Source organism: Tribolium castaneum, chromosome 4 (genome assembly GCF_031307605.1).
Source record: "Tribolium castaneum strain GA2 chromosome 4, icTriCast1.1, whole genome shotgun sequence".
NCBI classification, from domain to species: Eukaryota; Metazoa; Arthropoda; class Insecta; order Coleoptera; family Tenebrionidae; genus Tribolium; species Tribolium castaneum.
Genome location: NC_087397.1, coordinates 7432380 through 7447075, shown reverse-complemented (window position 1 = coordinate 7447075; position 14696 = coordinate 7432380). Strand labels below are relative to the sequence as shown.

The 14696-nt window shown below is 37.0% G+C and overlaps 2 protein-coding genes across 3 annotated transcripts; one reads left to right on the top strand and one right to left on the bottom strand.

The window, feature by feature from the left end:
• Positions 1–234: 234 nt before the first annotated feature.
• LOC664160 (uncharacterized protein) lies at positions 235–1312 on the bottom strand. The gene is made up of 3 exons (XM_008203226.3): positions 970–1312; positions 407–620; positions 235–353 (listed from the first exon to the last, which is right to left on the bottom strand). The coding sequence occupies exons 1-3, from the start codon at positions 1172–1174 to the stop codon at positions 290–292; spliced, it is 483 nt and encodes a 160-aa protein (XP_008201448.1). The 5' UTR covers positions 1175–1312; the 3' UTR covers positions 235–289.
• A 935-nt stretch (positions 1313–2247) lies between these two features.
• Positions 2248–14497, top strand: jus (julius seizure). Of its 2 annotated transcripts, none has more exons than XM_970183.5 (6): positions 2248–2438; positions 10010–10165; positions 10986–11126; positions 11177–11291; positions 13043–13224; positions 13496–14497. In XM_970183.5, exons 1-6 carry the CDS (start codon positions 2348–2350, stop codon positions 13657–13659), a joined length of 849 nt encoding a protein of 282 aa, XP_975276.2. In that variant the 5' UTR covers positions 2248–2347; the 3' UTR covers positions 13660–14497. The 2 variants fall into 2 exon arrangements, with proteins under 2 accessions (XP_975276.2, XP_008201450.1); XM_008203228.3 differs by having other exon boundaries at positions 2249–2438; positions 13511–14497.
• The last annotated feature ends 199 nt before the right edge of the window (positions 14498–14696 follow it).

Genomic DNA, 14696 nt, shown 5'->3' with positions numbered 1-14696 from the left:
TTGAAAAATTCCTGCGGGTTTGCTTTAATAATTTATTTTGCGAAAACCAATAAAGTTTAATATTTAAATTGCCTCCTGAATTTTTGATTTATGGCGCATGTTATCGGCCAAAATCGCCAAACATTAATTAAGGCCACACTTTTCAAAACTCCAACATTTTATTTAAATCGGTAAAATAGATTTTCATCAGTCGCGTGCAAGCCTCATATTTTATTTCGCTGAATAACACACACATTTGGAGATAATCTTTTATTTAAAAAAATACTGTAAAAAGCTGGAAATAAATAATTTACTGGGCCACCTGCGACACGATGTTCGACCAAAACATGGTATATTCCTTCAGCACCGTTCCCCTGAAACAAATCAATCACATTTCCTGAAATATTAAATTTTCAGCAGCTTTTACGTAAAGTAGACTTGGCCGGGCTGAACGTTATGAGGTGCTTGCCAGACTAAAACTGCCTGCTGCTTTGGTTTAGGGTCAGCGTGGGTGATGGCGCTACATTCAGGGTGAATTTTTGTGTTAGGGGTTTCTACCCATTCGCCTAGCCAACCGTTCGAGGCGACATCGCGCGCCTGGATGAAGAAGCCCTTGAAGTAGTCAGCGCCCTGGATAGTCACTGGAATTCAAAATTAAGTTTTCTTTGCCAATTACAGGAATTACTTTTTGAATAAATTAAGTGGATTTGTATGCAGGGTTTGAAAAGAACTGTAATTAATTACAATCAAGGTCGTTTATTTACATTCTTGCTTAAGTAGAAACATCGATAAAGCGGCTATTAAAGGAAATACCAAAGGGTGACGAGAGCGTTCTTGCATGCTTTGGATTACAAAAGAACTGAGCCGAAAAAACAAATTACATAATTAGGAATAATTAAAATAGATCTAAAAGAGGTCAAGTAGAACTCGTCCAAGTAATGCCATCTCTTGCCAGAATTTGGGGGTGGGCACCCTTAAGCAAATTTTTACCTGTGATTTGGGTGCCAGGTCCGTACTGGGCACTGCTCTGTATGACCTGGAAGGGGTTGGTTGACGGGGGTTGGGGCCTGGCCTGGCCATGGTAGGGCTGGTTGGGCCTGGGTTTCACGCAGGCATCGACCGGGGCTCCGTCTGGGAAGCCTACCACAGTGAAAACTCCGGTCACTAGCACCAGGAAAAGTGATAAACGTTTCATCTCCAAGTGCCTTCTCGAAGAATTGCACTTTGCGAATGGCGATTGAATACTGGTAAAAACAGCACTTAGGACCCAGGAAATGTAGGTTGGGCTAAATCTCTGAACCACTTTCACTTAGTCTTGCTTGCCTAGATTATAGTGATATAACGAGTGGTTTCATTCAACTTCTTTATAATGACTAATGGGGGTCTCACGTGAGGCATCGCGACATTTGATCTCTTGGGTAATCGATTTGCTCAATGAATTGGTTAATTAGATCGCAGGCGAGATTTGTCTCTGAAGTCGGGACAATTTTACCAGCTCTCGTCTTGAGGCAAATAAAATGGAAAAATTTAATAAGAGCCGCCGACAAATAAAAATAACTGAGCTTAATTAAAATTTTAATTGCTTTGCTTAGTTTTGTTTGTTTTGAGAAATATTTAACAAAGTGCTTCGAATAAAAAATTTGTTTTTATTTACTCTCTGTGTTGATTTAGCTGAAAATTGACACAAATATCCACTTTTCCGTATTTTCTGTGATAATATTTGATTTACCGCCCTCGAAGTGGGGCGCTACTAGTAATGATTTCAAATTCCTGAATGAACGGGTTCACTGCGGCAGTGACACGGTGGCGCATATTGATCGAACACCAGCTGTACAACAAATGCACTAGAAGTCTACCCTTCAATCAAACACCCAACTAAAAAAATTAGAAAACCACATTTGCAGGAACACCATTATATCGCACTTTCACAGCTACATGGCTTCGTGGGGAATAGAAAATTTCAACGCAATCTCCCGAAACTACAATTTCCCATCAGTGAAATATTTAAGCGTATGCTGAGATGAGTTCTCGCCCCGAGTTGAAATTCTCTCATCACATAACTTTCGATCAAGTTGTGATAATCCATTTTGATTGATACTGTTGTTTGTCTGGCGGATGATGAATGGTTGACACTGGCCGAATTCCTGCAGTAAAAAATCCCGCTATAAAGTTTTCCGCCTTCCTGCTGGTCTTCAGCGAACCCCTGTAAATCCGAATGGTGCTCGCATCTGTGCGCTGCGCGTCCGCGCCCCTGCAGGAAGGCGGCGGCGGTGGCAGCAGGAATCGGCGACTCGTCAGCGGCGGCAGTGCGTTCCTGCATGATGAGCGTGAGGGCCGCGTCCGCGCCATGTGAAAGTGTTGAGTGACCATGAGGCAGGGCTGGCAGGAGACGCTCCTGCGGGGGCTACTCCTGCTCCTGCTACTCCTCGGATCCCGGAGCTCCGTCGCGTCGGATTCCGGTGAGTTCCGGGCCGGAAAACTTCCGCTTATCTTAGTTTCAAGTTTTCACTGTTGATTTATCACAGTTTCAGATACTTTCAAGTTGTTTTGTCAAAATGTCAAGCACATTTGCCTCGCAATCGAATGTCACTTTGCGGAGATTTTATCTCAATTTCGTTCTTCACCTTATCTCGGTCCACCACTTTCAGATCTCATTACACAGTCTCGTTTTCAACAACGTTTTTCGTGACATCACTAACTGAAACCTCATTTGGGAATTATCATTTCACAGCCAGAACTTAATTAATAAATCACCTCCCAATTTTAGCATGAGTTGGTGGAACTGAGACAGAACCAAAGCCTGAATTATAGACGAAAAAATAAATTTTTCAGGTGCCCGACTGTTTGCAAGTGTCGTCCTTTAATACCGTCACACTTTTCAAAACCCTCGAGCAATTGTACTAAATATTGGATCGAAGGGATGAATAGAAACGCAAAACAGAAAAACCCAACAATAAAGCTTTAATGAAACTCTCCTAGTAATATCTGAAACTGATGAATTATTCTTGGAATTTGTTCAACGGGCGTAGCAACTTAGCAAAGTTTCATGAATGCGAATGTTCCGAAATTGGTTGAATAATTCCGGTTAAAAGGCATTTTATCCTGGAACAAGTTGTCCGTTCCGTAGGTTTGTAGAAAAATTTCGGAAAACTCCTACAATCTGCGACAACTGTTGCGTGTCAATTAACGTGCACAAAAGCTCTGGATTGGAAAAGTTTTCCTATTTAAAGATTTCGTCACAACGAGTTCGATTAACTCCACTTTAGGAAAAAAGTTTTTAATAACTTTTAACTACAGAATTTAGGAAAAAACCTCCTTAAAGTTGCCCCGAGTCTCTGGCGTTTTTAATTTTGCGTGAAACTACCATTGTCTCATTTCTCCGCATCTGAAAGCAAAATCTGTTCATTTTGAACATAAATCAAGTCTGAAGACTGAAACGCCATTATTTCTCACAATGCTGCCACGAGCATAATCAGACGCAAGCATAAAATGAGAATTCTTCTTGCGCTTTGTGTGACTAAACCCCAAATTGAATATTTAGATAAATCAAGGAGACTTTTGTCCCAAATTTTTATTTGTTTTGGCGTGAAATATTGGGCAGCTAAAAGCCTCGGGTTAATCGTGCATGACCCTTTCCCGGATTTGCCATAAAAGTACCATTTCCGGAGCTCTCTATCCGAGTAAATAGCTCCAGAGGTAAAGAAACTGCTAGACAAGCCTTTCCAAACTTAATGAGCGTCTCGTTTTAATGAAATTAGTGCTAGTCTGCTTGTACAGGATGTGCTGATCTGAAAATTGGAGCGCAGAGACAAGTTATTATATCGATTGTTTGAAAGTATGAACACATCTCAAGAGACCAGTTCCAATCAGGTCAACGGTCGAGAAAGTACCGAAATTACGTAAGAAAACATCATAATCTGGCAGTGAGTTCATCTCGAGTTTCGGCTTGAAGTGGCCGGAATTTAATGAAAAATTAATTAATAAACAAAGGATTCTTTATGGAGGATTAATCGTCCCCTCACGCATGAGGTCGCTTTTAATTAAAACAACAAATTAATCTTTTATTTTTGGCCAAAGTTCGCTAATGCACTGGAAAAATCGCTCCAGCTTTTGGTGCAAAATCCCGCAATTTACACCGCTGGAAATATAAATCGACGCGACGTGTCTCGCGTTCCAAGAGGTTTATCTCTTATTTTTATGAAATATTTCGATTATATGTACACATAAAGACAGTATGATTCAGCGATCTGTCAGGTTGATAAATGAGGGGTGACGTGGGGCTTTATTTGCAAGCGACTCCATAAAGGGTAACTAATATGCGGTCGATGTTTGACATGACCGAGCCATGTCCAATTTATTGCACAATTTCAAAGGGATTCTCAAATCTTATTTTATAACCGGCTGAATCGTGAGAATATTTCTCTTTATTTTTTCATATTTCCCGGTACATGCCACCACGGGAAAAAATGTCTGAATTATTTATCACGAACTCTAAACTACCTGTTTACCTTTTCTATAATTGTATTGCCCCAAAATCGATAGAATAAAAAAAGTGATGACATTTCAAATTAACTGTCGATTAAAATAAATATATTAAACTAATTGAAAAATTTAATTTAGAAACCAAAAGGGAGTACAGCTAATTTCCCCGATGTGTGTACAACGTGTTTTCATGTCTGCAATATTATACTTTTATTTTTTTGCATGCACATTCAGGTAATGTAGCGTGACACCCTTCGATCAAATTATCACCAGGAAAGACTTAAAATCGATAATTGTACCGGTAATAAATTCCCTGGATCGAAATAGACAACTTGTAATGCACTTTCTTTTAATGGAGCGAGTTTTAGGTTGTCCATTTTTTGTTCCAACCGATTTGTAAAATCTGCTCGCTTTTCTTTTGCTTCTCAATTAGTGGCCGTCTATAATATTTTTTTAGAAAGAAGTACATACATAGTTTTTTCTAATTTTCTAGCAAGTAGAAGAAATTAGAAAGCTACCTAGGTACAGTTTGTGTATTTTTCATCTTCTTATTTTCAATACTTATTCAAGGTGTCCCAGCAAGTTAATAAAGTACATATTGACCTTTAAATGCTAAAATATTAAAAAAAAATATACAAAATAATAGATATCAACCCTTGCATCAGCTAAAATTATTTTCAAGTAAATGAAACACCATTTTTCAACGTCGCTGCCTTTAAAACTAATAATTTTGACTTAAACTTTTATTGATTTTGTTTTTGAAATAATAAAATTTATTCTTCAACGTTGTCAAAATTTATGGTTTTTCTCCTGTGTAAGAAAGTTTTGACAACTCTTGGCATTTCTCAATACGAATCGTCAGATTATTTTTAACAAATTTAAAGCAATTCTAAGTCTTGTTTTGCCTAATTTGAAGAATAAAATCTTGTATTCAATTCGTTTTCGTGTAAATCGGTTCATTTATTTCACCTCGTGGATAATAAACCTCTCGTTACCACTAGACGTTTAAAATTCTACTCGGCAATAAAGCGTCCGATTTAGATTCAAACTTGGTAAATAAATAACTATTTCGTGACGAAAAACGAGTTTTTAAAAAATGTATTATACAAAAACTAAGAAAACTAGAGAAATAATGTTTCCTACACTTTAAAGAGCAATAAAAGTTTAGCTTATTGTAGCAATGTTTTCTTTGAACACCATAATGTTTTTCAACAGATATTGGTGTTTAAGGCAAGCAACCCTCACAGTAAGACAAGGGTGACTCGAAAATATTTACGATACCGATTGTTTCGTCTAAAACATTACAGCCTGTCTGCAATAAATCGCACAATAAGCTTGCCTGAGTGATTAGCTTGAAGGGCTCTTGCGGTTTGGGCTAATCATAACAAAAATTTAATGGTGTACAAAGAAAATGTTGCTACAATACAAACCATTAAAAGCTGCATCCAAAGTGCACAAAATATTATTGGGTGTTCTATTTAATATTTTTTCCGAGATTTTTTCATTCTCCTACTTTAAAAAATATGAGACGAATGAATACATTATTCATGGCAAGCTGTTCTTAATACGTATCTTGCTGTTTGTTATTGTTGTCCTAACTTTTATTTACTTTATTTTTGCGAGCTCCACTGCCTACAATCGCTTTAAACCTTCGACAAATATGTACACGAGTGATGTAAGACTGTAAGAGTTTTCATCCGCTTCAGCAGCTCGGAAAAGCACTAAAAACATCTCCGAAAACTGTTCATAACTACCTAACATATTAAATTTCTCGCTCTGGGGATTTCATATTGCAGGAGGAATGGAACGGGGTTCTTTGTGACCATTTAGCCAAACATTTGCTTTTATTATTTGGGACTTAAAAGTAACGAGAAAATTTAGGTGAAGAAACAAACAAACTCCCTTGTTCCTGGGAGTTTTACCAAGGATATGTGGCAGTTTTTCTGGAAAATTCTGTGTTACGACGAGTCAGCAGATTTCGTTTTGTTGCACCAGTGGCTTAGAGACTTTATTACAACTATTTCTCTGGGAAAAATCAATAGAGAATATTGTTCGGAATTAGCACAATTAGAACGATTAAGTGGCGCGTTTGCGCACCTTTCGGGATGCGGGTTAATATCGGTTTAATCTCCTCGAGTTTTTCGCGCTAATCGCCCCATGTCCGATCATGATTACTGGGAGCAAAATTGCACCATTTACGAGCGTCTGGAGTGTTATAGTGCCTAGGTTGGCGCCGCGACGCCCTCGTGCAATGCTTGGGATCTTTTCCCGTTCGATATGTTGCGGCACATGCCAGGTCATTGTGCCAACACGCAATGTCGTTGCTTTCAATGGCTTAACAATGAGCCAAGAGCCCTCGAGCCGAAGACACAAAGACGCGAATTAACCCAACCCTTTCTGCCTTAATGACGATTTTTCCAAGATTGCTGGCGTCTCTAAATCTCCCTTCGAGCTCCAATTTCCCCCGTATTTACTAAAACATTGAGAAATCCGAGAGCGGGTTCAATTCTTTTTCCAATTATTCCTAAAAGACTAGTAAACCGGTAACGGGTCTTATTTAGTGTTGCGAGAGCGGGGCTTATTTTGAAATTCTACCACACACTATAAATTATTGATGAAACGGCTGAATTTACTTTTGAATTATTTAAATGGATATGTACGCAGTCGGTCATTTTTTACCCAATTTATAACCCAACAAACGCCTAATCTAGTTAAATCAAGCGCAGTTGTACACTGGAGAAATTACATCCAAATCGCGCAACGAATCGACAGGGATGTGCAAAATGAATTTGTAATGATATAAGAGGTCTCAGTGGATGAAAATGGAAAGATAAAACAACCCTTTTTTCTATTTGGGTGTTTGCACTGTCCGCTTGTGAACTTTTCAATTCGAGCCCTAAATAGAAGCTTGTGCAGGAATTGGGTTAATCAATATAATGGCCAACAATGTTTGTACTTATCTATCCGTTTATTTGCTTGTCAATTTTGTTAAATGTGGTCGCAAAAATTACACGAGATTTCGCAACAAAGTTGCACGAGCAGTCTGTTGATTTGCGACAATTTTGTCTAAACATTTGGCGTGCCATTTGTTTGATGGAGAGCTTAAAATTTGGGTCATGGGGTAATAAAACGATCTTGGAAATGTTTGAACAGATTAAATTAGTTTGTATTTTTACGATTGTATTAGATTTAGTAATTTCAGCAAACATAAATTTAATCGCTGTTTTGCATGAAGGAAATTTATCTCGAAAAATGATACTTATCGACGTGTTTGAGGAAAATTGACGGTTTGGTATAAACCTGAATCGATAAGTCCGGCAATTGACAGGGAATTGTACAAAGTCAAGTGTTATCGATTAAACCGACGGTTTATTCCATAATTCCGGAACTCAGTCGGAATCATTTTTGACATTCTTGGAAAGATCACGCGTGTGGAAAGCTTGATACAACTTTCAGGCTTCATGAATGTTAATTTGTCATTACGTGTCCATTTTTTATTTCAACCGATTTGTAAGATCTGCTCGCTTTTTTTCGTTTCACAAGTAGTGGCCATCTCCAATCTTTTCTTAGAAAGATGTAGGTTCATACATAGATTTTTCTTATTTTCTAGCAAGTCCGGTAGCAATTAAAAATTATTTTACATCTCTACCTTAAAACAATCGCTTATTCATGCGATCTAGTAAAGTACATTATTAATTTTTAAATATCATATATTAAAAAAATTATACAAAATTTGTGAATAGATATTAATCCTTGCATCAGCTAAAATTTTTCTCAAGTAAAAGAAACACCATTTTTTAACGCAGCCGCTTTTAAGGGGGAGAATTCCTGTGTTTCAAACTGTCCACAAATCATTTGCCGTCAGCTGGTCCATCAGTAGCGCCCTATAGTTAATAATTTATTTGTTCCTCAAGGTTGGAGAACACAGGTATTTTTAAATTGATTCTTATGAAAAATTTTCTGCTGTTTTCGAATCCGTAGTTAGTTTTTTTTTGGAATTGCCATAATTATGAAAAAGATGTTTCTGTGAAAATTTTTTAAAAACTTGTGTTTACATCGTCATATCTTTCTTCTACTTAAAGCTAGTAACTTTATTTTTGTTACAAACGATTAATCAATGAATGTGGATTCTAACGAATAGACAAAAGTTTTAGTTGGACAAAAGAAAACTGAGAAAATAACATTTTTCTTGGAACGTTTCATATTTGTGTTGTGACATTTTCGAGATGCGAGAATTTTTTTTATCTTAAAAGATAGACCTGTACATAATGGAGATGAAATAAAGCTAATAGCTTAATACATTTTTGGTGCAGGAATCATTTCGATATCTTTAACACTTTAAATTTCCAACATTATCCTGAAAGAAGATATCTCGATGTAAATTGTCCAATTTTAAGTTTTTCAAAAATTGCCACAAAAAGGCTTTTCTAGTATGAAGGCAGTTCCAAATCGAAAAACTAACTTCGGGTTTGAATTTAGTAGAATTTTTCTTATAAAAATAAGTGTTCAGTAAACGAGCCCGTTTTTAAGGTAAAAGATTTCCCATATGAATGTGCGACTCTGAGTTGGAGCGAGTCATAGGCCAGTACCACAAGTTCGTTTCAAGAGTTTTACGAGTTAGCAATTTCAAGTTAAAACAAAAACCACTTTATCCTTAAGAGTCCACTACAGGGCCAAAAGTATTGCATTTTTTCTTTAACACTCACTTATGGAAGGAAATAATGTTCAAAAAACACTAATTTTTTTAACAGCTTTCAGGATTTTTTTCTGAAGTAAATAAAGCACTGCTATTATTTTAAAACACTTTCGTCTGTACAGCCCGTGTAGAAAAATGTATCTTGTAAATAACTTACAAAAACGATACTTACAACGGCTGTAAAACAACAAGGAAAATGGCTGAACTTTGACGTTTTTTAGCGTGGGTATTCTTTCCCTCAATACTAATGATTTTGAGATTTATTGATTTTGCTTAGTTTTTGAAATAGTTAAATTTGACGAAAACCGAGTTTTTTAAAAATGTATTATATTAAAACAAGAATAATAGAAAAATAAGTATTTTTTAATTTTATTAGGAAAATTCAAAATGAAAACTACAATACTTAGGGTTTATTTTTTAAGGTTTATACGAAGATAAAGTAGTAAACAATTAAACTTATAATTAGTGATCAATGCAGGACATCTTGGAAAATCCTGAAAAATGACGCTTTTGACCTGAATCGATAAGTCCGACAATTGACAGAGAATTGTACAAAGTGAAGTGTTATTGATTAAACCCACGGTTTGTTCCATAATTCGGAACCCGAGTCGGAATCGTTTTTGACATTCTTGGAAAGATCACGCGTGTCGAAAGCTCGCTGCAACTTTCAGGCGTCATGAATGTTAATTTGTCATTACGTGAACTAGCATCCGCTTGATTCATGGTCTTTGGAGATGGAGGATCTCATTTCAGGCACTTGACGGCTCTATTTGTATTCATGAATTCCCTGTTTGTGACGGATCTCGTGGAAAATTAACAAGCAACCTGTTACTACCTTTTTCATTGTTTCAGGTAACAAGGATAAGAACCTTTTTGGAGATAAATGCACGGTGGACGGCGACTGCGAGTTCGTGGGAGCAGTATGCGAAGTTCACGGAAACGGAAACGGCAAATGTCAGTGCGGCCCGGACGTTCCAGTTACCAACCACATTGACAAGTGTGGCGAAGGTAAAAATCCAAAAACCTGGACTGGAAATGAGCTAATTTTGGGGCTCTGTTTGCGTGCGTCATTCTATGCAAAGCGGGATAATTTACGGGTAAAACATGATAGGATGGTCAGGCTTTATCTGATTAGGTGTCACTTCGCTACCGATATTGCGCTAAAAGCTCCAATCGGGCTCTGAATAATTCGGTTACGCCTCAGAAAGGTCAGACCCGTAGGTGCTCTCTTCATAAATTCTTCAAGACACTCAGAGTTTTGCTAAGAAAACAAGAAAATGAAATTATCGCAACACATTCAAGCTTTCCGCGTCGATTTAATTGAGTGCCATTACGGGCGATGATAAAAGGATTGTTTGTCTGCTCTCGAACGGCGAGACTGAATGGACCAATCTCGTTTTATTGCGTCCTACAATTCAGACGTTTCAGGCATTTGTTCAGACTTAACCTTGTCACGATTATTATTTTCAAATTTACAGTCGCGTAATTACAGCCCATATTTCACCCGTTTTCTTTATTACGGCCCATTTTTCCCTGACACAGACAAATTGGGCATATCAGCGTACAACTGATTCCTGCTCAATGAAACGGAGCCAAATTTTATGCGCGTTATAAATTTTCCTTTGTGTGCACCCACCTGATGAAAATATAATGCCTTAAAGTGCTTTTTTCGCACGTTGCGTGTCGCTTTCAAACGCCGATACAAGCAATAAATATCACTTTGCGCCCTAGTGTCTTAATTAATTTATTGTGAAAAAATCGTTTACCAGTCCTGGCTCCGCAATATCTCTGGAATCCCTCTAATAATCAAAATTCCTAAACGTTTCAGCCGTTGCGGTAAATAAGTCCTGTTTTTTCAATGAGCAATGCGAGGCTCAAACTCCCGAGACGGAATGCAAGGACGATATCTGCAAATGCCGGTTCGAAAAGGAACCAAGTACCAAGCCAGACGGGTCGGTGGAATGCATCGGTAAGGAAAGGGATTTTCAGGAGGAATTGACCCAAATTTTTGATTTTCAGTCGTCCAAAATGCCTACTACCCGAAAAAGTACGTCGATCCGGCAATGATTGGGATCTTGGTCGCTATGTTTCTCATGTTTATTACAATTTGTGTCGTTTTGCGATTGTTCAGCAGGTAAGTAATAAAAATTACGTATGCACCCTTTTGTTTTTTCTTGAAATTAAATGAGGGTAAGTGTGATTGTGTCCCAGTTATTTATTGTGTGGAAACAAGGACACGCTTTACTTGACTTCACGAAACTTCTAGGAAATTACAAGTTTAAGCCTTTTTATTGAAGATAATTTGCGAAAAGTACCGACGTGACCTGAGCGTGTCCAACGTACACGCACACAAGTGCTTTGATAATGATTTTTCGTTAATTCTTTGTTTGCCGACATGCCATAACAGTCATCATCTGCGATTAAATGAGTCATCCTTCAAATTTTGTGCACATTTAATACAAAATAAAGGTGAGAACGTGTACACAGGTCGGTAACCATAGGAGATAACGGGTAAAAAAGCCATAAACCGAGTTATTTTCCGCTTTAACTGGAAAGATTTATGTGGCCGTAACAACCGAATTTGTAGATTAGCTCAAATAAAACCACAATCGGGCCTTGAATGGAACAATTCCGTTTCAATTAAATCGTTTATCGGCTAACAGGTTCCGACAAAGTGCCTGTTGTTCGTCAACCCTCCATTGAGGAATTATAAATTCCAATCGATATCTGGAGTGCATCGAAAAATCAATACCCCGCTGTTGATTCAAAGGAACACGATATGTTTATTCATTAAACGAAAAAGTTTGTCCAAGTCATTATCCCGCGGTGACTAAATTTCTTGCACAAACATGAAACTTAATGAGCTGCTGTACTTGAGGAGGATTTGCAAGGGAAAATTATACACTATGCAAATAGCGAGTTATTTTTAAAATGTCACTGAGACAAACCGGGTTTTAGCACCTGTGTAGTGTATTAATTAATAATTCAGAGTAATTATTTTGAAACGTATTAAACTATTTTTCAGCCATTCCATTTTAACGGACGGGACACTTTACAAAATTTTTTTTATTTTATTTTCAGTTTTTACGAACATTGTCAGTAGAAGTGAATTTTTCTTTATAGGAACTTAGTACCAGTCAAACTATTCGCAACCTACAATTAGAGCCACATTTTTTAAATCTAAAATACGAACAGAAAAAAGAAATACAAAATAATGACGGACGCGACACAAAAAAATCTCACATTTTTTTGAACATTCATTTTAAAATTCTCTTAAGTTAAAAGGCACTAATTCGAACTATTTTAAAGTAATAAAGTGGAACCTGTTGAAAGTTTAGAAACCAGAAAGCCGAAGAATAATGCAATGTACAACGACTTCTGATTTATTTGCTTTTTGTTTACACATGACGGACGGGACAAAACAATTTTGTGTGTGAAAAAAACTTTAAAAAAAATATTCAGACAGGTTTTAATTAATAAAGACTTAAACAATATTAAAATTAGACAGTGGAAATTCAAAATTTTTGGTTTTGTTTAACAACGTAAGAAATAAGAACATTTTATGTTTGCGATAACGGACGGGACATCAAAAGTTATAAGGATAAATAAGAAATATTACTAATTAATTTAATTATAGATTTCCATTTTCTAAACTAACAGAAACTAGAAAAATACTCTTCAAAAATATTCATCAGTGATATTACGTCAGTATTTATGTTATTGCCTAAAAGGCATAGTATGTAAATTCTAGAATTCAATGAATTACTTCAATTTTACTCTTTGGTCGCAAAATAGTGGAGAAATGATGCATACAAAAGGGTATTTCTTTTCTAAACAAAAATTTCAAAAACGAGTTTTCAAATTTCGGTTTATTTCCCTTTTCAGGGCACGTTGGAGGGAGAACCGAACCATATTTAACACGCCCAACCCGCGCTTGATGAACGTCTCTCTGCTTCGTGAAAACAAGCTTTTACACACGGACCGGCGAGGGTCTCGGAGCAGTGCCAGGGGCCCCAGCAGGCAGCCAAGTATGGCATCTCTAAGAGCTCACTCCCCAAACTCTCAAGGTATCTTCTCTTCTTCCTCTTCCTTTCTAACTAATCTTCAAACTTGTACAATAAAAATGCTGTAAATATGTGAATTTGCCGATTAATCTGATGAGCGCTGCCTTTGTTTAATGCCTTCTGGGACACGATAGAAGGTTATTAGTTTTGGCTACTTTGCACTTTGCACCTCTTGCTTTCGCATCTTTGCATTTCTGTGTGTGAATACGGTAGAGAGTAGAGAATCACCAGGTCCTGCTGCACTGCCTGATGAATCACCGGGACCCTACGACAGGGCGTTTGTTTCTAGGATCTCGTCGCGGATCCCGAGGCAGCAGCAACGCGTCAGCGACTTCGAACCGATCGAACAAGAGTCCGCCCCAAGCGGCCAATTTGAGTTCGGCGACGACGCCCATGCTGGAGAGCGTCACCGTCGAGGTGCAAGAGCCCAAAGCGTAATCAGCTTCGCAATGTTCGCTCTTTAAGAATCTACAATCTCTTTACTTACTTCGGTAGTAATAGTGATGTTAGGGACCAGGAAAGGTTAAATTTGTCCATTCATCACGTTCAATTCATTAGTCAGGTTATTTATTGTAAGATATTATTCTGTAAAGGTTTCTTTCAAGCACGGGTTTCTCAAACGTTCAAGCACTTATAGAGTTATTTAGAGAGATATTAGGAGTTAAGGTTGATGATATATCTAAAACTTATCTGCTTTACTTAATTTATTTCACTAAATTAAGTTTGGTGGTACAAAAAATACTGGGAATATTTTGTGATACTACCAAAATCAAGCTGTGATTGTATGTTGGTAGCTTTTAGGCACTGCGGGTGACAAAAAGTACTGGGAAAACTTTTTGCCATTTGCAGACTTACACTGTCATCGAATTAGGTTTTATTCAACATTCTTGTACAGTTCGAAAGCAGACATACAGTACAGTTCATGCTCATTGAGAATATATACCTCTCGTAGGTTCTTCTTCAAAAACAAATAGAAATTTTATTATTTTAGGAGAATGTAGATTTAGGTTCCAATCTAGATGTGAGAAGCTACTCGGTTGTAATCGTAGACTAAGATTTATTCATTGATGATATATTGATATTACACACGAGCTTAGCTCTGCTTGCTTTAAAATATAATACGAGTTGAATTATTATAAAACTAATGTATATTAAAGCATTTTTATCAATCTATTATAAGCTTATATCTTTATACTCTTGTACTGTATACTGTATTTTCACGACTATATCCTATATACTTGCCAATACTTTTAATAAAACGCTATTAAAGACAAAATTATTCATTCCCCCATTTTAATAAAATTTAACGGAAACTATAGCTATAAAAAATATTTAAATTATTTCTCTGTGAATAGTTGTTTTTGAGGAAATTTCCTTCGAAACTGCGAACCATATCTCCAACTTCAACCGTTTCGATGTAAATTGCTTTAAAGTGTTTCCTACCACTAAAAAATAAACGAATTCATCGCTTAATG

What these genes read in the sequence shown, in the direction of transcription:
- LOC664160 (XM_008203226.3), bottom strand. Translation starts at nt 1,174, where the DNA reads ATGAAACGTTTATCACTTTTCCTGGTGCTAGTGACCGGAGTTTTCACT. An exon ending in ACCTGGCACCCAAATCACAG is followed by an intron (nt 621 to 969) that starts GTAAAAATTTGC and finishes TTTGAATTCCAG; the next exon opens with TGACTATCCAGGGCGCTGAC. An exon ending in CCCGGCCAAGTCTACTTTAC is followed by an intron (nt 354 to 406) that starts GTAAAAGCTGCT and finishes GATTTGTTTCAG; the next exon opens with GGGAACGGTGCTGAAGGAAT.
- jus (XM_970183.5), top strand. Translation starts at nt 2,348, where the DNA reads ATGAGGCAGGGCTGGCAGGAGACGCTCCTGCGGGGGCTACTCCTGCTC. An exon ending in CTCCGTCGCGTCGGATTCCG is followed by an intron (nt 2,439 to 10,009) that starts GTGAGTTCCGGG and finishes TCATTGTTTCAG; the next exon opens with GTAACAAGGATAAGAACCTT. An exon ending in CATTGACAAGTGTGGCGAAG is followed by an intron (nt 10,166 to 10,985) that starts GTAAAAATCCAA and finishes TAAACGTTTCAG; the next exon opens with CCGTTGCGGTAAATAAGTCC.